Raw genomic sequence first — 26,620 nt, forward strand, 5'->3', positions numbered from 1 at the left:
TACATTAATGATATATTTCATAAATGTACAAAGAACACACGCATTGCATGTTCGTACAAATTATTATTATTATTATTTTACCTATTAGTATAAATTTCAGAAATATATTAAGAATTTATCTTTAATTAAATCGTATTTACTTTTTTTAAAATCAGGCCGCCAGGGCCTCTTTACGCCCTAAGAAATGCACTTCTCCTGGGCTTCAAATACATTTTAGCTTCATCAGTGGGCTCTGGGCCGCTCTTTAACGCTTTTTATTTTTTATTTTTGAAAATAAATATTTAAGAGCGGTTTTAGGGTTAGAGTTATACGATCTATTTATTGCCTCTTTCTGCTGCATACAACAGCACAACGCTGGGACTGCGAGTGGAGCCGCATCATGGTGAACGTCTCCTTTTACCGCAACCGTAAGCTCAGTTTCTCCTTCTCTGTATGCGATATTGGCTACTTTCTGCTAATGATATATGGATGTGGGTTTTCCATTGGTTATGTTCTTATATGTTGTTGATCTGAACAACGTGATTAGGTTGAACTTATTCTTTGTGTGGCTCGTTCACGATCTTTTAGGAATTTTAGTACTTTTCAATACTTTGACGAATAAATCCGTGTCCTTGATCTGTTTTTTTTTCGGTAGGTTTCTTGCTTGGTACTGTGAAAATCTTAGTATATGGTAGATATTATGGACAACAAGATTTATTTGCGATACCTTTTGAGGAAAAAAAACCTCTTTTTTAATGCTGTTTTTGGTTGCTGGGAAAACTGAGGTTCTGAGTTCTTTGGTTGAGCTTTTAGGTTCTGTTTCGTTGATTTTCTACTAGTCAAGAGATGCATTGAAGAGAGTATAATAGCTGATAACCTCAGTCAGTTATCTTTTCTTATTTGACAGGAATGACTAGTTATTTAGTTTTGTCCATCTGGACCTTTAATTTATAGTGTTCTACTTTCTTTAATGCTATGTGTATCATATAGCTAAATGATGTTTGAACGTGTTCTTTTTTTATCAAATGAAAAAACTGGCTTCTTGTCTGACCTTTGCTCTGTGCTATGAATTCTGAACAAATATAGATGGGAAGACGTTCAAGAAGCCCCGTCGCCCTTATGAGAAGGAACGTTTGGATGCCGAGTTGAAGCTGGTTGGAGAGTACGGGCTGCGATGCAAGAGAGAGCTGTGGAGGGTTCAGTATGCTCTGAGCCGCATCCGGAATGCTGCAAGAGAGCTTCTCACCTTGGATGAGAAGAACCCACGCCGGATCTTTGAAGGTGAGGCACTTCTTCGGAGGATGAACCGCTATGGGCTTTTGGATGAGAGCCAGAACAAGCTTGATTACGTCTTGGCATTGACTGTGGAGAACTTCCTTGAGCGCCGCTTGCAAACCCTTGTTTTCAAGTCTGGTATGGCTAAGTCCATTCATCATGCCCGAGTTCTCATCAGGCAGAAGCATATCAGGTAAGGAACTCTAATTTGCTGCCTGCTGTAGGGATATTTGTAGCTTCTAATTTGATGCTTTTCCACAATAGCGTGTGCTGATTTCAGTAATTTACTTTTGTAAGTTCTAGACATGTTTCAATCAAAATGAAGCGTGTTCCACTTAAAACTACTTAGCCCAAACTTGCATTAGGATGGAACTTGAAAAGACAGAAATTAAGATAAATTTAAGCTGCAAGGCTTCTGAGTTTTAAATGGTACAATTGATAGTGTTTCTATTAATGTAGTCATTTTGTGGAAACATATTAACTATTCAGTAAGTCAATATAGATGGACTTTACTGTGAGATTGGTTGTTGTATTTAACAATTTCTATCACTTGATTTTTGTAAAACCTTCCTGGTTAGTATTGATACAGTCGTGGTAGTTGTACTTCTGAAGGAATGGAAGTGGTTCTTTTGCATCATACCTTTGCCTGCCTTAAGTGTTGATATGGAGAAATGGGTCTGATAAAGGTTACTGGTGTATTGATGTATCAATGCATTTTCTATCTGAACAAATGCTTATCTTTTCACGAAAAAATCATCCACGATAAGAGTTTTTTTCTTTTTTTTTTTTTAATTTTTAATCCTTGGTATAATTTCTGTGAGGAATGGTTTCTGTCTACAACAATCAACCTGTGAATTACGCTGATTTTTTTATGTGATTCCTCCTCTGAAATATGGGCTTCTGAGTTTGCCTTGGTGTCTGAAATTACTATTTTCTACAAAAGATAAGTTTTTTCTTGATACATTGATTTCTCTTGGGTTGGCAGGGTTGGGAGACAGGTTGTGAACGTCCCATCTTTTCTGGTGAGGATTGATTCACAGAAGCATATTGATTTCTCACTCACTAGTCCATTTGGTGGTGGGCGCCCTGGAAGGGTGAAGAGAAAGAACATGAGAGCAGCTGCCAAGAAGGCTGCTGGTGGTGATGGAGATGAAGAGGACGAGGAATGAGTGAGTAGTTTTGATGTTTTGCTGATGAGTAATAGGACTGTGCTCATAATTAGTTTTCAAAACAATTCTATCAACCTAGTTCTGGAATGTGTTCACTGCATTTTAATTTTCTTGGTTTTGATGTTGAAATGTTTTAGAGAAATTTTCTTTGTTATATGATATGGACATGATATGAAGAATTCTATTACATTGAGCTCCAAATGAGGCTGTTACCTGCTGGTCTTTTGTTGTTTTGTTTACACATTCACACTGGTGTTAGTAGTAAAGGGGTGGATTAAATGTTTGCTCACTTTCCTATAAAGTGAGAAATTAAGAATGCACTCAGAAGGATTTACCACTTTTAGAGTTCATGAGAATTGATGGATGATGAATTGACTGATCTGTATAGCCAGAAGAAGGGAAGAAATTGGAAAGCCGAAATTGAATTGGAGAATGAATATATATGGCTCTAGTATAGTGGTTGTCTGGCGGGAGTTGAAGGATTCGTACTACAATATGTTGGGGCAGGTGGCGGAGTAATTCGAGTTTATTTGATTCTTTTCAGAATGGTTAGCAAATTTTTAGTGGGTGATAGAACGCACGTGAGTTCAATAGGTGATAGCGAATCTGCCCGGGACCATCTGCAGGGTCTCATTGGGGTGCTGCGATGAGCTTATGGAGAATTGTGTGTATATACTTATTAATAAACATGCTTGAAGTAAGAATATAGGAAACATAAAAAGAGCATATCCGTTATTATTACTACTGTAGTAAATGATTTTCTAACTTTGGTTTTGAGTTTATTTAAACTACATTTGTACTTATTAGTGGGAAATTGTTATTATGTTTCTAGAAGTGAAAACTGTAGTTGTACCAGACAGTAGGGAAAAATCTTATATTATAAAAAATATAATACAGACTTGAAAAATAAAACAGGAAACTGAAACAAGATGACTCTATAATTATTCCATTAAATAAAAGATTAAAAAAGTAGTAGAATACTTTGAGAAAAGTAAGAAGCAATAACATTTTATGAAATCGCAAAAAAGATCAACTCAACATTCCTATTTACAGGGCTTAAGATTTCATTATTGCCTCATGAATTTCCTCAACCACCTCAGCGTTGTTTTCAATCCACCAGAAATCAAACTGACCGACATCACATCAAGATTTTCAGTCTTTTGAATCGATTTTCACCATTTTTTTTTAAGCCAGTTGATAAATAGTCTTTTTATTACAGTTAAAGAGAAAGAACCACAAGATGATCAAGTGCTTGTTTCAGTATAATTTTCTTCTCTTCATTGTTCTTTTTTTTTTTATTGTTTCAGTTTCCTAATGAGTAGGATAAAGTTGTTTTGGACTCAAATTACAGATATATTTTTAATATTAAATATTACTGTTAGAGAATTATATTATGAAAATAAAAAAATAATAAGTTAAAATGTAATAAAAAAAATAAAACTAACGAAATTATATTATTAAAAAGTAAAACCCATTATTTTTAATTTTCTTTTTTTCAATATATTTTTAACTATTTATATGTCTCATTTAGAGTTTAAATATATATTTAATTATCTATAAAAAAAACCATTATTATAAAAATAAATAAATTTTAATTTAACATGAACTTATTAATAAATGTTTATTTAGAAAGACATTGAATTGCTTATAATTAGGTACATAAAGTATTAATTTGTTTATAATTTTTATGTGAAAATATTAGTATTAACAGAAATAAAATAATATACTAAATCTTTTTTTGGTTAATTGTCAAACTCGTACATATACTTTACACGTCTGTATATTGAATACTAAAATTAATTAAAGAAATACACAACTGTTGATCACTATCCTAATAAAAGACAGAAGTGTGTTGGCTGTTGTTAAATAATATTGAATGAAAAATTAAAATAAACTAAAACACTTGGTAAATTGCAAAGGATGATCTATACGTGTAAATATTATTTAGGGGGTATTTGTTTATTAAGATATTAATAGAAATTATTATATAAAATGATTTCTTTTTTTTTTTCGGCTTTTTAATTGGGATAATTAACTCCGTATTAGCCAATTATAACAAACACATTTCCACTTAATTAATTTTATTTAATTTTAAAAAAGTTAAAGATAAAATTATAATATGAACTATTTTATTATTATTATTATATTAAAATAATTATAGTTGCTTTTCTTTTCACTCATAAAAAGTAATGGCAATATTTTCTTTTTGGTCATTAACATATATATATATATATATATATACACTTTATTTTCATCTTTTAATATTGCAAAGAGAATAAAGGGTTAAAAACATAAAATGTTTATAGATTCTTTTCCTTCTACTGTAAAGAGAACGAGGGAGATTAAGCATAAAATATTTAATGTAACACTCCGGCCTGAAAAAAATAAAATCAAATCCATCCACTTCTTAGAATACGGAAAAGCCAAAACGACGTCTTTTTTATATAAAAAAAATAAAAAGGGAAGGACATCAAACCAACATCGATTTAAGAGCATCAAAACAATGCCATAAACTCAGAGAGCATAAAAATGTCGGATTTAGAGGAGAGCATAAACCCGGACCAATAAGGATTCTAACACTTTTTGATTTGACTGTATGTAAGGGATTGTGTTAGTCTCATTCAGAAACACTCATATTTTTATAAAACTTTATTTTTTAATTTATTTACGGACCTCATAGATTATTTAAGTTTTCTATTGTGATTTCCATGAACTCATAATGTGCGCGCATAAAACCGCATGTGACTGGAGAATTATAAGATATTGTGTATAATTTACAATTATGTATGCATATTGCTACTGATGTGTACACACAGGTCTTATGCATGTCAGCTTATTGACTTGTATTTGTGCATTTATATATATATATATACATTGTACGTACTATAAAGGTATTATATACAATTTGATACTTAGGTGAATGTACGTTGTGGATATGCATGTATATAAAATCACAGGTTTATGAGTGTTTGCATATAGGTATATAGTTATGGATAAATGATGTTTATTTGTGCAAGAAAATAGTGCAGAGTTACTATGTGGTGCATCTTACATTAAATATAGGTAAACAAGTTGTTGAATGTGTGTTGTAGGTATTAGAGTGATGAAATTGATTTACAAAATAATAATAAAAGGATACTTAAAAGATGTAAAAATATGTTAACCAGTATCAATGAGGGAAGGATGTGTGTAGCTATTTTGGCAAATGAAGTATGGTGAACCCTACATGTAGATACGGTCTCAGCCAGACGTGGTTGGAAAGTCTCATACATAACTGTTCTGTGTTCGAGTGTATATGAAAAGTGATAAGTGATACCTAATGCATAGCGGTTCCGTGTTCGGGTGCATTGAAAAAATAATAAATGATAAGTAACAAGTAATAAGTGATGTATCCGCATGGTAGAGGAGATCCTTAGTGCCTTTGTTGATGCTGACGGAAACAACGTCACGTGATGAAACTCTTAAAAGATGTAAAAATGGTAATTGTTAACCTTAATGAAAATATAACTGAAAATAAAAGAGTAACTGAAAAGTGATAAGTGACATTGACATGTATAATGATAAGTGATTTGATGACATGTGTAAGTGCAAGTGTTACAAAATCAATGAATGATATTATTGTGAAATTCTTTGTTTATATGAAGGTGATGTTAGAATATTCGTGATGTTTGGGAACATGTGTGAATGAGGGAATTTTTGAGATTTGTGATATTGTTGTTATCATATTGCTTAAGAATTGGTTTTAAAGAAAATATACATTTATTTGTAAATCTTGTGTGATTAAGTGTGTGCATGTTTTTACTTTGGGCACTGCCCCTCTTTTTTATTGAGTCCGTGAAACTCACTTTAATTCACACCCCCCCCCCCCCCCCCCCACAGTGCATATTAATCTAGATAAAGAACAAGTTCAAGGTCGAGGAAAGATTTTGAATAATCTTTAGTGACAGTGAGAGTTTTGTATTGTAAAGTCGGTTTAATTATATTATAGTGATGTAATGTAAAGAATTTTATAAGCCTCATGATTTAAAATTATGTATAAGAGATGATTGAATCTTAAGTTTTTGCTTGTTGTTGTATAAATTTATCAGGTTATGTGTGTGGAATAACGTTCATATCTCAACAAAGAAAATAGGTCATTACAATTAGTATCATAGCCCTCGTTCCTCGAAACAATCCCTTATATCATGAGGTTTAGGATTCTTATGAGATTTAAAGTCAAAAGAAATTAGTTAATACACTCCTTAAGAAATGTTTTGGAACTTCCTCTAAAATAGCTGCAGGTATGAAGAAGTTATATTATAGTTCCAAAAGCCTAAAAATTTAGAAGTTATAGGGGTTGGAATGTGATAAATCTAGAGATCAAAGAATTAGGGTTTCACTCCAAAGCCAACTGGAGATGGCGAATGAGCAACATGTAACACCCAAAATTTTTATTTTATTTTATTTTAATTTTTATTGGAATTTTATTTAATTTTATTCTATTTTAATATTTAGTTTATAAGGTTTTAATTTAATTTAATTTAATTTAATTTAATTTAATAGAAATAAAAATAAAAATAATAATAAAATAGAATAAAATTATTTTTGGGATTTAATTGAAATTGATTTTGGAAAAAAGAGGTAAAAATTTGGATTCTGGAGGTGTTTTTGAAAAGAAAATCGAAAATCGGGGGTCAAAATGTAATTTAGAAAAAATAGTGCCACGTCGACAGCCCGGTCAGCAGCCCCGGCCAACTAGGACACGCCGCGTGGCAGGGATGCTGACGCGGGAAGCCGCGCAGGACGGAGACACGTGGGCGATCTGCGTGCGCGCGATCAGAAGGCCCAGATCCATTCCCGCGCGCACGGACGGCCTAGATCAAAGGCGCGCGTGGACACCCAGATCTCACGTGTGCGGACGGTCTAAATATGATCACGCACGGACGACCCAGATTTATTTTCAATTTAATCGCGATCGAACGACCCATATTAAATCATGATGGACGGTTCAGATTAAAAGGAAAGGGTTATAAATAATCGCATCCACACCCAACCCCAAACCCTAGCCGCCAGAACCCTCGCCGGAGAAGACGACCCAGCCACCGGAGGAACCTGCCGCCGCCACCCGCCGCCACACCGGAGGATTTTTCGGCTGCCAAACGAGGTAAAATTTCTCTCTTTGGCTCATTTTTCGATGTCGAACCTCCCTGTGGCCAAATCAGAGCCAAACCACTAGCTGATTGGCTGAAAAACACCGCCGAAGTCCAGCAGCGTCGCCGCGAGTTTCCTCAATTTTTGCCTCTGATGAGGCCCTTCCCGTTTCCCATTCGATGTAATTTTTATACCACTGTGACCACCATCGTTTTCTCTACAGGTTGACCAGAGCAAAACACCGAATCGCAACTCGCGCCGGAGGAGCCGCCGTACCCGAGAGCTTCGCCGCCGGTAAGTCTTAGTTTTCTAAAATTTTTTAGCCCACCGAGGGCCCTAGGGGTGTTTTATCACAGGAACTAATGCAAGTTTAGCCAAATTCGGTCGAAAATGGCCAACTGGAGGCGAATCGCCGCCGTCGGTGGAGCCGCCGTGCCGGAATTTTGAAATTGGCCGAAAGGGCCCTGGGTCTAATTTGGGATTTTTTTGGGGCCATGTGCAGGTACTGAAAGTGTGTTTCAATTTTCAGGAAAAAATTCAGGGAATCTAAGGACTGCCCGTAGGTGCAGTGAGAACCCGATTTCAGACTCCGAAACAAGTAAAGATCCCTCACCCTATTTCCTATCACGGTATTAAAGCTTAATAAATGATTAATAGATATGTAATGAATTAATAGATATGTATAATTAATTAAGATTGCTAATGGGGCTCGAACCTGATATATTTGTCGGTCTATTCCTGCTTGATGTATTTTACAGTCTAAATGCAGTATAGTATTTGATTGTTTATTCTGTGGTTACGTGTGCATGAATCACTATTTAATCTATTATAGTTTGAATTATTGTGAACCCGATGTTGTGTTGCCTTGTTTGGTGTTCGTTACTGGTTTACGTATTCATGTTGATTGGGTAATTGAGACTAAGAAAAATAAGGATGGTATATAGATTTATGAACGGATAAGTCGACAGCCTCACTAGATATTCTGGGAGATGGTGGACGGACCAGGTCCATAGGGAACCCTACTAGGAACGTAGTTTCTCATATCGGACGAGGTATGGAGACTTTATGTATTTTGGCGCCCATACTGGACGGGGTATGGGGACGGCCCTAGAATTAAGTTATTAATGTGAATGGTTTACGTGTAGCGGGGACCCCCTATGAATCCCCATGGATACTAATAGGCTAATAAAAGAGGAAAATTGTTGCCTGATGATTGAAATACAAAAGTATGATATGTGTTATGTTACAGAGTGTGCGTGATCTTATGATATTTATGATGTAATTGTATTCATAAATTGTTTTCATGAATCTCACCGAGGTAGGTGGACAGTAAAAGGTTTTATTATTGATAAATGAGTTTGTTATAAATTATGCTCCATTGGTCGTTTTCGTTTTCTACCAACCTTTACTTTTGTGACAGTGAGATAGTGTGATGTCTTTACTAGACTAGTGTAGCTCATTTCTTACTTAACCATTTCAGATCAGGAGGACTTGGTTCCCGAGCCCGTTCTGCAGGAAGATGGCGAGTAGAAGCCAAAGAATTTATTAGTTTTCCTTACAGCATTCATTCATAGTATTTTCTTTAAGTTAGTTTATTCTTTCGTACTTTAATTCATTTTGGTTATTGTGTAAGGGATGTTAATCATAATCTATTTTATTTCGCTTCCGCACTTAGAATAAATATGTATACATTTTCTTTTAATTTCTGGGTCCGTTACAATTGGTATCAGAGCCGCGCTCCTCGGATCTGTCCCTTATACAATAATACTTAGAGGAATACCAAACTGAGAATTATTACTCAACCATTTCTTGTGAAATGCAGGTGCAGAGAGATGAAGAGAGGGAGACCCCCACTAAACCTAGTAACCCGGGATGATTCGCTTTGGGAGGATGTTGACGTAATATTTGAGATGCTCGAAAGGATCATGGCTGCTCAACAAGGTCGAGAGGAGAGAAGGGAATTACCCGAACCTCCCCCACTACCACAGTTTGAGCCACCACTATAGCGGACGGATCCCGAGCCACCCCAGCAAGAGCCTGCTCCTCCATAGTACCACCCGACATCACCGCTGCAGTATAATCCGGTGCCTCAACCACAGTATTGCCCGGCACCGCCACAGTATGATCTGGTGCCCCCACTATATCAGCAGGTGCCATCACAGGGCCCCCCAGTCTATCCTCAGCCCGGCCCAGTCCCTCTTCCATGGGACCCAGCTCCTTCCCTGATTGACCCGGGCTACGTAGAGAGGTACAAGAGACTAAACCCTTCCACTTTTGCAGGGGAGTCCTCTTTCAAAGATGCCCAGTACTGGTTGGTAGAGACAAAGAAGGCTTTCAAGACCTTAGGAGTGGTTCCTGAGCAGAGGGTTACTCTTGCTTCCTACATGCTGGTGGGGGAAGCAGATCGTTGGTGGGACCTCAAGCAGACTACCCTGCCCACACCTGTCACTTGGGAGCAGTTCCTAGCAGCCTTTCATGCTGAGTACCTCCCCGAGCACATCCGACATTTAAAGGAGACGGAGTTTGTTTAGCTGGTTCAGGGAAACATGACAGTGTCGAAATACGCTTGTAAATTCCTAGAGCTGGGCTGATACTCCCCTGAAACATTGATGGATGAGGGAAGAAAGGCCAGGGGTTCCAGTGGGGCCTCCGCCCAGAGATCAAGTGGCATTTATTGGTACTAGAGCTCAAGACATATTCAGCTGTTCTGACAAAGGCACAGATCGTGGAGAGGAGTTTCAACACCCTTTATCAGTCATTAGGGAGTCACAGACCCTCAGTTCTACCCCGCAGATCAGCACCTACTGCGCCTGTCCAACAAAATAAGAGGTCCAGACCGGCAATCCAGGCTCCCCCTCAGGCTCCAGGGGCAGTACATGGCAAGATCTGTCAGCACTGGGGCATGGATCATGGGGACCGACCATGCTATCACCTCAACAACACTTGTCACATATGTGGTAGTGCCCACCACTATGCGAGAGAGTGCCCGAGGAACCATAACCAAGGAAGACCTCATTTTCAGGGCAGGGTTTACAACCTCACCCAGCAGGATGCCGACGCCGATCCGGACGTGGTACTGGGTATGTACATTATCTGTGACCATATTGCTCATGTTATATTTGACATTGGTGCATCGCATTTATTTGTTTTACATGTTTTTGCATCCGTATCACCAGATAAACTTGATTCAATGTTGTTTGTGTCTACTGCTGGGGGTGAAACACTATTAGGGAAAGTTGTCTACAGGGCTTGTGCCGTTGAGATAGCAAATAAAAAACTGAGTGTAGACCTGATAGGGTTAGACACAGGGAATTTTGATATAATTTTAGGGATGGATTGGCTAGTGGCATATCACGCCACCATAGATTGCTTTAACAAGAAGGTTGTATTTAATCCTACTAATGAGGAGCCATTTACAAATTAATAAAATTATTTGATACTTATTCCTTGATAGCAAGTTTTCTTAATTTTCAAGTACTTTAACCTTGCTATTTTCTCTAACTAGGCAAGCCCAAGAAGAAAATTTGTATCCAAGAGATTCCGGTAGTCCGAGACTTCCCAGATGTGTTTCTGGACGAACTGCCCGGACTGCCAGTGGACAGGGAAGTTGAGTTCACTATAGACCTACAACCTAGCACCCAGCCCTTTTTGGTTGCTCCTTACTGCATGAGCCGCGTTGAGATGGAAGAGCTGAGGAAACAAATCACTGAATTACAAGACAATGGTTTTATTAGACACAGTGTGTCTCCTTGGGGTGCCAGAGTCACATTTGCTAAAAAGGGAGATGGAACGTTGAGACTGTGTATTGATTACAGAGAATTGAACAAGATCACAATCAAGAACAAATACCCCCTTCCCAGAATTGACAACCTCTTCGATCAGCTGCAGGGTGTGCAGGTCTTCTCCAAAATAGACCTGCGATCAGGTTACCATCAGGCGAAAATAAGAACATAAGACATCCCCAAAACGGTCTTTCGAACCAGGTACGGGCACTATGAGTTCCTGGTCATGCCATTTGGGCTAACCAACGCCCCGACCATCTTTATGGATCTGATAAACAGGGTCTTCATAGAATTCTTGGATCAATTTGTTATTGTGTTCATCGATGATATCTTAGTCTACTCAAAAAGCAAAGAAAAGCATGCTTACCATCTAGCCCAAGTTTTGCAGGTCCTCAGAAAAAAGAAACTATATGCAAAGTTGAGTAAGTGTGGATTCTGACTTGAGCAGACCGCCTTCCTAGGACACATTATATCGAAGGAAGGAGTATCAGTGAATCCTGAAAAGGTTGAACCGGTACTTGGCTGGGAGAAGTTGACATCAGTTAAGGAGATCAATAGCTTCTTGGGAATGGCAGGTTATTACCGCAGGTTCGTCGAAAGATTCTCTAGTCTAGCGGCTCCCCTAACCCGGCTCACAAAGAAGAATGCCAAGTTTGAGTGGAATGAGGACTGTGAGAGAAGTTTTTCAGAATTAAATGAGCGGCTGACCACTGTACCCGTACTAGCTTTACCGAGTGGATCAGGGGGATAAACAGTTTATAGTGATGCCTCCTATCTAGACCTGAGTTGTGTCCTGATGCAGCATGGGAAGGTCATAACCTATGGGTCTAGACAGTTAAAGAATCATGAGAATAATTACCTCACCCATGACTTGGAACTTGTCATAATCATACACGTCTTGAAAACCTAGCACCATTATTTATACGGAGAGATCTTCCAGATCTATACCGATCATAAGAGTCTGAAGCACATATTCACTCAAATAGATCTCAACATGCGTCAGAGAAGGTGGATGGAACTTCTTAAAGACTATGATTGTGATATCTTATATCATCCGGGTAAGGTCAACGTGGTGGTAAATGCCCTCGGTAGGAAAAGTGCAGGTATCTTAGCCCATTTAATGGTTTCAGAACGCATGCAAATTGGGGACACACAACAGGTTCGGCTTTAGGACCTAAAGAGAGTCACATGTTTAGGTCGTCTGACCGTCCAGCCCGAGTTAATACAGAGAATAAGGGAAGCCCAGTCAGTCAACCCCGCCCTAGTAGCCCGCAAGAATGATGCAGAACAGGGAGTGAGCTCAGAATTCCGAATCTCTGCCGATGGGTTACTCCATTTTCAAGACAAGGTGTGTGTTCCAGACGACAATGAGTTAAAGAGAGACATCATGACAGATTCTCATAGCTCCAAGTTTTCCATGCATCCCAGAAACACCAAAATGTTCCAAAGCATGCGACCCCGGTTTTGGTGGAATGGGATGAAGAGGGACATAGCTGACTTTGTATCTAAATGCTTGGTATGTCAGCAGGTCAAGGCAGTGCATCAACGCCCAGGCGGGTTACTTCAGCCCTTACCGATCCCGGAGTCGAAATGGGAACATATCGCCATGGACTTCGTAACAGGATTACCCAAGACACGTTCAGGATATGACGCCATCTGGGTAATTGTTGATTGGCTTACCAAGTCTTTCCACTTCCTAGCCATCAGGATTACCGATCCCTTGGACAAGTTGGCAAGAATGTATATCCGAGAAATAGTCAGATTGCATGGAGTTCTAGTGACAGTGGTATCCGACAGGGACCCCAGGTTCACTTCTCAGTTTTTGAGTAGCTTTCAGCAGGCCATGGGAACAAAGCTATCTCTCAGTACTGCTTTCCATCCTCAAACTGATGGACAGTCAGAAAGGACAATCCGTACACTTGAAGATATGCTTCGAGCTTGTGTCTTTGACTCTGCGGGCCATTGGGACGACCATCTACCCCTGATAGAATTTGCCTACAACAATAGCTACCAAACGAGCATTGATATGGCTCCGTATGAGGCGTTATATGGGCGCCCATGAAGATCACCAATTTGTTGGGAAAAAGTGGGCGACAGAAAATTGTTCGGTCCGGAGTTGGTGGAGGAGACCACGTCTAAAATAGTTAAAATCAGAAAGAATATTCAGACAGCTCAGAGCAGGCAAAAAAGTTATGCGGACACCCAGAGGAGAGATTTAGCGTTTGGACAAGGCGACCGGGTGTTCCTTAAGGTCACTCCTTTCAAAGGAATTAGTAGGTTCGGTATGAGGAAAAAACTAAACCTCCGATTTATTATACCATATGAAGTCTTAGACATGATTGGAACTACCGCCTACAGACTAGCACTGCCTTCAGAGCTCTCCAAGGTCCACAATGTGTTCCATGTATCCATGCTACATAAGTACAACCTGGACCCTTCTCATGTTTTGGCTCATGAACCGCTTCCACTCCAAGAGCACTTATCTTATGAGGAAGTCCCAGTCGGTATCACAGACCGAAAGAGTAGAATACTCCGCAACCGAAAAATATCATTTGTAAAGGTAGTGTGGCAGAACCACTCGCCAAGGGAGACTACCTGGGAGTTAGAATCAGATTTTAGAGCCTATTATCCCCATTTGTTCGACCAAGAGTAAGAGGTAAATTTGGGGGACCAAATTTCTTTAAGGTGGGGAGAGTTATAACACCCAAAAATTTTATTTTATTTTATTTTTATTTTAATTGGAATTTTGTTTAATTTTATTCTATTTTAATATTTAATTTATAAGGTTTTAATTTAATTTAATTTAATTTAATAGAAATAAAAATAATAATAATAATAAAATATGGTAAAATTATTTTTGGAATTTAATTAAAATTGATTTTGAGAAAAATTGGTGAAAATTTGGATTCTGAGGGTGTTTTTGAAAAGAAAATCGAAAATCGGAGGTCAAAACGTAATTTAAAAAAATAGTACCGCGGCAGCATCTCGGTCAGCAGCCCCGGCCAACCAGGACACGTTGCGTGGCAGGGACGCTGATGCGGGAAGCCACATGGGACGGAGACATGTGGGCGATCCGCGTGCGCGCGATCGGACGGCCCAGATCCGTTCCCGCGTGCACGGACGGCCCAGATCTCACGCGTGCAGACGATTCAGATTTGATCACGCACGGATGGCCCAGATCGCATCGCGATAGACGGTGCAGATTTATTTTTAATTTAATCGCGATCGGATGGCCCAGATTAAATCATGATGGACGGCTCAGATTAAAAGGGGAGGGTTATAAATAATCGCATCCACACCCAGCCCCAAACCTTAGCCACCAAAACCCTCGCCGGAGAAGATGACCCAGCCACCGGAGGAACCGGCCGCTGCCACCTGCCGCCGCACCGGAGGACTTTTCAGTCGCCAAACGAGGTAAAATTTCTCTCCTTGGCTCGTTTTTTGATGCCGAACCTCCCTGTGGCTAAATCAGAGCCAAACCACCAGCCGATTGGCTGAAAAACACCGCCGAAGTCCAATGGCGCCGCCGCAGATTTCTTCGATTTTTGCCTTCGATGAGGCCCTTCTCGTTTCTCGTTCGATGTAATTTTTATACCACTGTGACCACCGTCCTTTTCTCTACAGGTTGACCAGAGAAAAATACCGAATCGTAACTTGCGCTGGAGGAACCACCGTACCCGGAGCTTCGCCGTCGGTAAGTCTCAGTTTTCTGAAATTTTTTGGCCCCACCGAGGGCCCTAGGGGTGTTTTAGCGTAGGAACCAATGCAATTTTGGCCGAATTCGGCCAAAAATAGCCAATTGGAGGCGGATCGCCGTCGTGGGCAATGGCGTCGTTGCCGGAGCACGGCGGAGCCGCTGTGGGCAGTGGCGCCGTCACCGGAGCACGGCGGAGCCGCCGTGCTGGAATTCTGAAATTGGCCAAAATGGCCTTGGGTCTGATTTGGGGTTTTTTTGGGGACATGTCCAGGTACTGGAAGTGTGTTTCAATTTTCGGAAAAAAATTCAGGGAATCTAGGGACTGCCCATAGGCGCAGTGAGAACCCGATTTCAGACTTTGAAACAAGTAAAGATCCCTCACCCTATTTCCTATCATGGCATTAAAGCTTAATAAATAATTAAACGATATTTTATAAATTAATAGATATGTATAATTAATTAATATTGCTAATGGGGCTCGAACCTGATGTATTTGTCGATCTATTCCTATTTGATATATTTTACAGTCTAAATGTAGTATAGTATTTGATTGTTTATTCTATGGTTACATGTGCATGAATCACTGTTTAATCTATTATAGTTTGAATTATTGTGAACCCGATGTTGTGTTGCCTTGTTTGGTGTTCGTTACTGGTTTACGTATTCATGTTGATTGGGTAATTGAGACTAAGAAAAATAAGGATGGTATGTGAATTTATGAACAGATAAGTCGACAGTCTCACTAGATATCCTGGGAGATGGTGGACGGACCGGGTCCATAGAAAATCCTACCGGGAACGTGGTCTCTCATATCGGACGGGGTATGGAGAGTTTATGTGTTTTGGTGCCCATACCAGATGGGGTATGGGGACGGCCCGTTTCACCCTCATACCGGACAGGGTATTGAGGTTTATGGTTTTGGCGCCCATACTGGACGGGGTATGGGGACGGCCCTAGAATTAAGTTATTAATGTGAATGGTTCACGTGTAGCGGGAACCCCCTATGGATCCCCATGGATACTAGTAGGCTGATAAAATAGGAAAATTATTGCCTGATGATTGAAATACAAAAGTATGATATGTGTTATGTTGCAGAGTGTGCGTGATCATATGATATTTATGATGTAATTATTTTCATAAATTATTTTCATGAATCTCACCGAGATAGGTGAACAGTAAAGGGTTTTATTATTGATAAATGAGTTTGTTATAAATTATGCTCCATTGGTCGTTTTCGTTTTCTACCAACCTTTACTTCTGTGACAGTGAGATAGTGTGATGTCTTTACTGGGCTAGTGTAGCTCATTCCTTACTTAACTATTTTAGATCAGGAGGACTCGGTTCCCGAGCCCGTTCTGTAGGAAAACGGCGAGTAGAAGTCAAAGAATTTATTAGTTTTCCTTACAACATTCATTCATAGTATTTCCTTTAAGTTAGTTTATTCTTTCATACTTTAATTCGTTTTGGTTATTGTGTAAGGGATGTTAATCATAATCTATTTTATTTTGTTTCCGCACTTAGAATAAATATGTATACATTTCCTTTTAATTTCTGGGGCGTTACACAACAACCATAATCTATCATATTACATGAAACTATAGAAAGCTTAAATACTACCAAAGAAATTATCTACTATAAGCAAGTGAATAAGTTTTTGGGAAAGACCATGAATTCCCCTCGAGTTGGGAAAGGAATTTTAAAAGGAGAAAATTTCGTAAAGCGAGAAGAAAATCCTCGAATGGGAAAATAATCTTTGGTGAGAGAAAATTCTCCTACGTGGAGGAAAACCTCATAAGTAAGTGGGTCTTAGAAGAGCCCTTTTATGTAATCAGATAATTACTGAAATATTCTAAAGATTCGAAATGATAAGAACCTGCTTTCATCCTTGAAGTCAACTACCTTCACCTTAGGAAGTGTCTAGCTCTTGGACAACGCTAATATGTTCCCAACCATTTCTTTTTAGTAATGTGATAATATGTTTAAAGAGGTAGCTTGAGCTATAATTTGAGGACTTGTTTAGATGCACTTTTGAACCAACTCAAGACATTTGGGCTTAAACTTTTGCCACCATTAAATTTGCTTGTAGCAGTTATGTTATCTAGTCCATTGTTGAACCATGTCTTTTAAGTTTCTTCATCAATGTTTACTTATACACATATTTTTCTTCATAGTTATTTACGATGATTCTTATCTTTCTTAACCACGATATCTAATCACCCAATCAATTCCCAGTTTGCATAGAGAAATTAAATGTAAGATTGCAATTAATGCTACTAGTTATAAACTTGCTATTTTGTGAACTAAAGGACCAGAGAGTTTGTTTTGGTTGATAACATCATGATCTGCATCAAAATCATGACATAATAGAAAGTTTAGATGTCGGGATCATTCTTTCATTTTAGAGAGATTTGATGCAACCTATTTACTTGATTTACTTATCACTTAGATATTATTTGAGTTTTTATCATAGAGGATATTTTTCCAAATTGAGACAGTTTTTAGCATCTTACTTCTCTTACTAGTGTTTTTGTAAATACTTAAGTTCCTAATGCTCCAATATTGTTATCTTTAGAAATAAATATTATTGGGGATATTTTGGTTGGTTTGTAATTTACCTCCAATTGATTCCTCATGAGATGGAATAGCCTCTCCTAAATTTGCTAGAGACCAAAAAGAAAAAGAAATCTTAAAACAATTAGATTCAAAAGAAAGTATCTTGGGAGACCAAATAATTATTTGGTACTTTGATAAAATATAGAATTTCTTGTGAATCTTCTTTATAAAGAGCGAATACCCTAACTATTCCAAATCCTTATTGAGATGTCAAATAAGAGTTATAATGTTGCTTTATAAGCATTTAAGCATTAAATCATCCTATGCTTGATGGGCAGAAAACTTTTATATCGGATAATTAGAGTATGCCTAATTAAAACTCTTCTTTTGAAAGTCTTTATCCCTCCTAAATTAAATTTCCATGGGAGAAAAGGATATCCTGAGGACATGTTTTAAATAAATCATTAATAGTATAATAATAACTCATAATACAGTTCTCTTATACCAAAAGGTAACACAAAAATGATGCAATACACTCAGATAAACCTTTAAAGTAAACACTATTCAGAGTGGTGCAACAGAAGTATGGTATGGACCCATAAACCACCACATATGAAAGATTTCTCTCTAAACCATCTAAGAATCACTATAAGTGAATTAGGCATAATAGAAACCCTATGATTAATCCTACTATTACTACAGACTGACTCCAATACGAGAGTATCCGACCTCTCTACTCTCTCATATAGAAAAGACCTTAAATTTTGCAATCCTTGATAAAAGCATGTTTGGTGAATATGACCAATCATGAAAAAAAAGGAAAGAAGACAATTGTAAATCCAATATCCTACAAGATCGATATTCGATCAAGATACTATAAACCAACCTTCTTAAAAGTACAATTTCTAAATATAATACGACTAATAGTAAATTCATATAACCATAATTAACCTAACCAAACCTGTATTAGTCATTAGTTGTGACGATATTTTTTAATAACAAAACAATTAGTGTGAATAACCCTCACATATTGTTTGCTTATTCTTAAATTAGAATATAAAATTTGTATATTATACAAATATATTAAGATGGATCTTTAAAGTAGACACTCTCAAATTAAAAATTAAACACATGAAGAAATACTTTTCAAGTTAACAAAGACTAAATGAGAATACGACAAACCCACGACTCATCTCGTAGTGTCATACCTAAGAATAATCACTTGCAATATTGGAAAGCGAAAGGTGTAGTATTTAACCATAAAAGGAATGGAATAGGTAGAGAATATAATCAATTTTAGCTAGGCTATTATATGACCCCTCTATCAAAGACTCTTAATAATTTTCAGTAAGAAGTATGAATTTCATAATCACTTAATTAAATGGACTTTAAAAAAAATTCAATCAAGTACCGTGGTGTTTTGGAAATCATTCAAACCTTGATGGGTTAGAAGTACAATTTGACTCAACTAAGAGTAACTTATTTAGGCACCAGATCCGTTGAATAAAGAGGAAGAAGTTTTGGTACTAAAACATTTTTAAAATTTCTAAAGGTAATTTTTGGAAATAAGATAACAAATGAACCTTCTACTAAATGAATCCCTAATGATTGTTAACAATGACCATCCATTCCATAACTCACCATGTATATTCTAAAGGACTTTAGGAATAAGTTGATCAAATATTAAGGTATATTATGAATCAATTAGTCTTTGATTCATTTAGAAGAAGAATACAATGTAGTTAGAGGATAATTCACGTAAATATCAAATCATCATAATAAAAGAGAAAAAGTCTTGAAAACTATAACACCTTACAAAATTATCAAGTTAGGATTTGGAAGTTAGGAAATCCCAAGTTCTTAGGAATGATGCGAATGTTTCAATATTAATACAATTATTAAATATCATATATGGTATATTCCAAGTAACCACATATTAAGTTCTCAAAAGTTGAAAAACAATAATTTAACTTAGACACATGAAATTGGAGAACATTAATAAACTTTGAGGACCACTGTAGCCCTAGATAGCATCCTTTTTTTCTAGAGTAGACGTCCAAAAAAAAACTTTGAATTTATAAGATACACTCTTAGCAACTGTACCTTACTTATGGGAGTTAGAAAAGAATTGACTACAAACTAAAGAGATCTCACTAGTAAAAATATTATACAAAACTATTAGGTTAAAGAGGAAACTTAGAAACGAGTAAGGATGTCTTCAAACCATCTGGTCACTGCAAATTTAGAAGACCAGATTTATTTTAAAGGGGAGAGATTATAACACTCCGGCCTGGCAAAAATAAAATCCAACCCATTTGCTTCTTAGAAGCCGGAAAAGCCAAAACAACATAGTTTTAGGAAACCCCCAAAACAACGCTCTTTTGATATAAAGAACATAAAAAGAGAAGGGGTCAAAACGACGTCGTTTTGAGAGCATTAAAACGACATCATTTTGAGAGCATCAAAATGATGCCATTTTGATGACAAAAAAAGAAAAAAAAAGGGAGTTACAGAGGCGAACACGCTTATACAAAAAGAAGAACATGAGGTGTGCCTTTAAAACTCGCCGGAGAAGGAGAAGGCGAGGCATGGAGGAGTCTTCTTATTCTTGCTTACAAAAGAGAAAAAAAGAAGAAAGAGAAATCGGTTCAATGAGAGAAAGAGAGAGAGAGTCGTGAAGAGAGAAGAGGATGTGGCAGATCTAAGGCATGCGACGAGCAACATGCAACGACCGGTTCTGCGTGTCCAATGGCTGTGTGAATCCAGAGAATGAAGAGTCATGGTGCACGACTAAAAAAGATAGGGATCCGCAGTGGATTTGCCTGAAAAAGTATAACTCACAATGACGGCGGCTAGACGGAAGTGACATAAGTGACAAGTGATAAGTGATGTATCCACATGGTAAAAAGGATCCTTAGCGCCGTCGTTAATGCCGGTAAATGGCATCACGCGATGAAACTTTTAAAAGAAAAAAATTGTAGTTGTGATCCTTAATGAAAATATAACTAAAAATGAAAGAGTAATTGAAAAGTGCTAAGTAAACAATACAAAGTGAAAGTGACGTTGGCATGTGTAATGATAAGTGATTTGATGACAAATCTAAGTGCAAGTGTTACAAAATCAGTGAACGATATTACTGTGAAATTTTTTATTTATGTGAAGGTGATGTTAGAATATTCGTGATGTTTGGGAACATGTGTGAATGAGAAAATTATTGAGATTCGTGATATTGTTATTATCATATTGCTTGAGAATTAGTTTTTTAAAAAAATATGCATTTGTTTATAAATCTTGTGTGATTGAGTAAGTGCATGTCTTTACTTTGGGCACTGGCCATTTTCCTTACTGAGTTTATGAGGCTCACTCCAATTCACACCTTCCGGTGCATATTAGTCTAAATCAAGAGCAAGTTTAAGGTCGATAAAAGATTTTGAAGAACCTTTAGTGACAGTGAGAGTTTTTTCTTGTAAAATTAGCTTAATTATATTATAGCGATTTAATATAAAGAATTTTGTAAAGCTCATGACTTGAAATTCCATATAGGGGATGATTGCATCTTAAGTTTTTGTTTGTTACTGCGTAAATTTATCAGGTTATGTGTGTAAAATAGTACTACTTTTTTTTGGTACAAAGAGAGGCAAAAACAAAAAAAAAAATCAAGAAATCGTCATGCACATCCAGGGCTAAGAGACACTCATGATATCGTCTGTGAGGAGCTGTTGGAGATTATTCGGCACTTGAACATGAGAATGGAGGCTCATCGGTAGAGAGAAGTCATCATTCGCCAACCACTCAGCACATTTATTTCCTTCGCAATAGACATGTTAGATCCGATTATGTCAATCCTGTAGTAGCAAGTGTTTGATCGCACGAACGAAGACGTCATGAACATTAGTACTGTAATCCTCCTTAGTGAGTAACTGCACCGCTAAAACGCTATCCATTTTCAGAATGATACTACGCAACCCAACATTCCAAGCGAGTTGAAGACCATCGAAGGTACCCCAAAGCTCGGCTTGAAGAACAGAGCATCTGCCAATTTTCTATTAAAGCTTCTCAGGCAAACACTATCCTCATCTCTAATAAGTCTGCCACAACAGGCGAGATTAGTTGCAGCATGATAAGCACCATCAGTGTTCACCTTCAATCAACTCCTGAATGGTTTTTGCCAAGTTACAAGTTCTTCCAACCTATATGCTATACATGAAAGAAAACATATATTCATATTATTAGTCATAAAAGTATAATCAGTTATAAAGGACACATCCTTAGCAAGTTTATCAATACTGCTCTCACTCTCTTGGAAAACAAATTTATTTCTATGTTTCCACAAGCTCCAACAAGTAAAATCAAAGGTCACTCTCCAATCCTGAAATGTCTTACACCAGGTTCAATTATTTTTGAGGTTTAGCACGAACCACTCATCTATAGTACCACTGAAGAAAGTTGATTGGGCTTCAGCAGGTATGATCTTCAACCACATTAACTTGGCCACGCTACAATTACAGAGAACTTGATCTACATCCTCAATAGGGTCGTCATACCTATTGCATTTCATAGTAGAGGACATGTGACGTCAGTATCTCTATCAATTCATCAAATGCTTCCCTTAACAGCCGATCAGAGGAACGTATGCACCCGTTGAAAAATAGCTCTTTTTTCTTAACAAAAAAAATGGGTGATTACATTTAAAGATTATTTTCTATTAAAAAGCTTCATCTTTTCATATTCTTAGACTTTAACATAAAATAATTATTCTTGTTTCGTTATTTATATATTTTTTCATAAAATTATATAAATTAATTAAGATAGAAATAATAATTTAAATAAACTAATTTTAGAATATCATTTTTAATATTTTAAAAGATTATTTTTGTTTTATTTGTTTTATAACCAAACAATTCTTGTATATTTTTGTAGATAAATATATATCAATTTAGGACATCAAAATTATTAGTTTCTGTACTGATCACCATGGAAAGAATCATTGAATATTCAAAGCAAAACATCAACTACTTTTGTTCATAGAAGCTACAAATCATTCTCTTATTTTTTATGTACAATGAAGAAGAAGAATTACACTTAACCACCCTGTTCTATAAACACTATTTTGGCAATCTCTTCCCAAGTTTTAAGATCAAAATTTAAATTTTCATTATCAATCCCACCAGAACTTATTCTTCACCTTGCGAACTGCCAAACTTGATCTGGCGATTAAGCATCCATGCGGATTATACAACGAAGGCTCTCGCCTTTAAGCATATACTCAAAGGCCTTATTGATTTCAGAGAAAGGAACTTCATGCGTTATGAATTTCTCAACCTCAAGCTCCTATCAACATTACATACTTGTAAGTGTTTCAGATTATAAACTTCTAATGACAAACATAAAATAAAAAGATTCATGTTAGCAGATAGTAAAGAATTGAGCAAACCTGGGTCATGTATTTCTCTACCACCGAAGGAAGATCAGTACGCGGTTTGTAATTTCCAAAAAAAGTTCCTTTAAGAGTCCTTTCGTTCAAGAGATTCATTGGATGGGTCCTGAAAGCATCATCTCTGTTTGGCACACCAACAAGAACAGCAACACCCCATCCCTGAAATCAAACAGAAAACCAGTTTAAATTTTTGTAAAATGAAGAATAAAAATCTTTCATGTTCATCTTTATTAGTACAAGATGATTACATCATGAACACATTCAAATGCAGAAATCATGGCATTGATATTCCCAGTGCATTCCACACTTCGATCAACTCCCCCTCCGGTCATTTCAGCGAGCACCTGAGAAGACAAATGAGCAGATTTTTAAACAACAAAGTCCACAGACTTACAATCACTTCCCTTCAGATTTATTTGTCAGAATTTTACAAACCTCCTGAACAGGCTTGTTATAGTCTTTTGGATTCACAAACTCAGTGACACCAAATTTCTTGGCTGTAATTACAATAATATAGAAAATAAAAAATTAGAAATTGAACAACTAAAAGCAAACTATATAAAGAAAGAAAGATGAATTATCTTACATTCTGATTCAACATACTGAAAACTTAAAGCCTGAAACTTTCACTCACCTTCTTCAAATCTCTTGGAGTTCAAATCAACCCCGATTATCCTCGAAGCTCCTGCAATTCTAGCCCCTTCAGCAGCCTAATTTACAAAAACATGAATCAATCTTAGAATATCAGAACCAGCAGACAGTAACATTTAGTAATAACAAAACTGTTCTTAGTAAATATAAACAAGTTACTCACAGCAAGGCCTACAGCTCCCAATCCGAAAATGGCAATAGATGACCCTTTTTGGGGCTTTGCAACATTCAAGGTGGCACCAAGACCTGCAATTGAAGCAACTTAGGTTTATATATACAACAGAAAAAGAAAACTAGATCCTTTAAAATAAGGAAACTGAAAGATGTTTCATGAACCTGTTGAGATTCCACAACTGAGAACACAAACTTTATCAAGTGGAGCAGCAGGATTGATTTTGGCAACACAACCAACATGAACCACAGTGTACTCGCTGAAGGTTGAGGTGCCAACAAAATGGTAAATGGGTTTTCCATTGATGGAGAATCTTGACTTGCCATCATTGAGCATTACCCCTCTGTCAGTGTTGATTCTCAGAAGATCACACATGTTACTCTCATCCGATTTACAGTGACGACACTGTTTGCACTCCCCGGTGAACACAGGAAGGACATGATCCCCAGGCTCAAGGTCTGTTACACCCTCACCCACACTCTCAACAATTCTAAAAACACAAAATTAGTACAAAGCATTAATTAGATTTACACGATCTTGAGGCCTAAGTATCAAAATGAGATAACTGCAGTGTTCTTACCCTCCGGCTTCATGACCAAATATGCGAGGAAATAATGGAGCTTGTCCCTGCAATCCGTAATTAAACCATTATTAATGCTTCAAAAGGGAAGAGAGTTTTATTTTCACATATTTTATTAATTATATGACATATATACATAAATTATAAAACTTCTGATGAAAATACATAACAAAATAAAGCTCGACCTGATTCATACTTATTTTATAAATTCAAAAAACAATCACTTATAAAGAGAGTGAAATATGAACCATTCAATTCAATTAAAGAATAACTCGTAAAAGTTAAAATATAGATTGAATTGTTACAAATATGTGAAAAGACAGTTTGGTTACCTTTGCCTCCCAGAAGTAAACATCAGTGTGGCACAAAGAGGTGAAAAGGATCTTCAAACGAACCTCCATTGCCTGGGGTGGTGCCACCTCCACCTCTTCTATTATCAGCGGCTTACCGGCTTCCCATGCCACGGCAGCTACAAGGCACCATTTCCCAAAAAATAAATTTCCAAAAAGTTTTACAAAACATTTTGATCTATCATTTTTTTTTTCATTCTAAAGCCACTGAATGTAATACTTATAATAAATAAGTCTCCGATTTAGATAGACTTATAACTTAGCATGGCAGTGATTATCAATCTAACGGAGACAGAGTTACTGATAAAAAAGGGAAATTGTACCATATGAAAATAAATTCCCTTTCTCCTTTGATTGAGTCTATAGGAGCAACAAGAAAATCACATGACCAAAGGAAAGGCAATTTCCAGAATGATCGCATTGGAAATCAGGATTAGTAATAATGTCAGATTAGTAAAACACATAATAAAACAAATACTTTGTATACGATCGATTCAAAACTGCAACAAGAAGAGCGGAGAAGACGAAAGCAAATGAAGCAAAATGAAATAGCAGACCAAACGAGAATAGATAAATAAACAACAAATTAACTATATACCTTTGCAACGTATAACCTGACCTGCAGTGCTTGACATTTTTCTTGCTACGCTTTCTTTCTCTGCTCTCTTGACTTTTGAGTCGATATCGGTTGTGAAGAGATGAGTGTGATGGTGAGGATATTTATACTACGTGACCGACTGGTTTCCATGGCTAAAACCGCTGGTTGTTTCTGTAGGAGTATCTGCAACCAGCGGCGCCTTTGTAAAGTTTTTGCTGCTTCTCCTTGCTGTTTCCTGTAATCCTGTTGCCGGTTTGATGCGCAGCTGGTTCGAATGTTTTGTTTTATGGTTTTATGCCATCTGTAAAGTTGACTTTTTCCTTTTTGCATCTTTTATTCCTTGATTTTGTTTTGACTCCAGATTTATTTATACTCGGAGACGACAGTTGTTGGATTTTGCCAGGTGATAAATAGGCGGTAGCAGCACGCAGTATAAAAATCTTCTGATAAAGGTGCAGAGCTCGCGATTTAAAGTTACATTTTCATTAATATAAACAAAAATAATTAATAAAATTATTACAAAACAATATTAAATATGTAGTATTCATTTTTATTGAAGCTGAATTTTAATTATTTTAGGAGTAACTTTTCTTATATTGCAGTAAAAATAAGTATAGATTTATAAATAATTTTTTTAAAAAATAATAATTTAAATTTACTTTGTTTTAGTAATATTCTTGTTAGCATATTTATTTTATTTTTTAAAAAAACTAAATCAATCTGCAATAACATTTCATATATATAGAATTAGTTGATTCTATTAAAAATGTCAAGCCATTTTATTTTTCAATAAATAAATGTTTTATGAGAAAAGCATAAATTTGTTAAAAGTGTAGGAATTTCGTAAAATTGATATGAATTTAAATCTAAAATAATTATCATACTCATATCAAATTAAAAATATTTAAATTAAAAATAAAGAAAAAAACTGCACGTCATGCGGTACATATTCTAAAGTAGTACATAATTTTTTAAAATTCTCTTATTTTTTCTATTTCTGGTTATTGGATGTTTCAATAAAAAATTTTACATGTAATTTTGAGACCGTAATCGTATATTTATGGGCAAAGCTATTCATCAATTTTTTTTTTTTTAATTTGACTACTCACAAAATTAAAAATTATACATATAGTCTTTACACACAAAAAAAACTCACACTTTAATTTAATATATTAAAACTTAATATATTATTAACAGTATCCGATTAATTTTAATCGGGTCTAATTAATTTAATAGTATTTTATATA

At 36.6% G+C, this 26,620-nt stretch overlaps 2 protein-coding genes across 2 annotated transcripts; one reads left to right on the top strand and one right to left on the bottom strand.

The window, feature by feature from the left end:
- Positions 1 to 248: 248 nt before the first annotated feature.
- Positions 249 to 2,635, top strand: LOC110826118 (small ribosomal subunit protein uS4y). Its single transcript, XM_088220087.1, has 3 exons — positions 249 to 407; positions 1,066 to 1,447; positions 2,240 to 2,635. Exons 1-3 carry the CDS (start codon positions 380 to 382, stop codon positions 2,421 to 2,423), a joined length of 594 nt encoding a protein of 197 aa, XP_088076213.1. The 5' UTR covers positions 249 to 379; the 3' UTR covers positions 2,424 to 2,635.
- A 19,907-nt stretch (positions 2,636 to 22,542) lies between these two features.
- LOC110826119 (alcohol dehydrogenase 1) lies at positions 22,543 to 25,697 on the bottom strand. The gene is made up of 10 exons (XM_022056716.2): positions 25,374 to 25,697; positions 24,758 to 24,894; positions 24,426 to 24,472; positions 24,010 to 24,335; positions 23,837 to 23,919; positions 23,657 to 23,732; positions 23,458 to 23,519; positions 23,271 to 23,366; positions 23,020 to 23,181; positions 22,543 to 22,916 (listed from the first exon to the last, which is right to left on the bottom strand). Exons 1-10 carry the CDS (start codon positions 25,408 to 25,410, stop codon positions 22,800 to 22,802), a joined length of 1,143 nt encoding a protein of 380 aa, XP_021912408.1. The 5' UTR covers positions 25,411 to 25,697; the 3' UTR covers positions 22,543 to 22,799.
- Positions 25,698 to 26,620: the final 923 nt, after the last annotated feature.

Source organism: Carica papaya, chromosome 5, assembly GCF_054855325.1.
Source record: "Carica papaya isolate Zhongbai chromosome 5, ASM5485532v1, whole genome shotgun sequence".
Taxonomy (NCBI): domain Eukaryota; kingdom Viridiplantae; phylum Streptophyta; class Magnoliopsida; order Brassicales; family Caricaceae; genus Carica; species Carica papaya.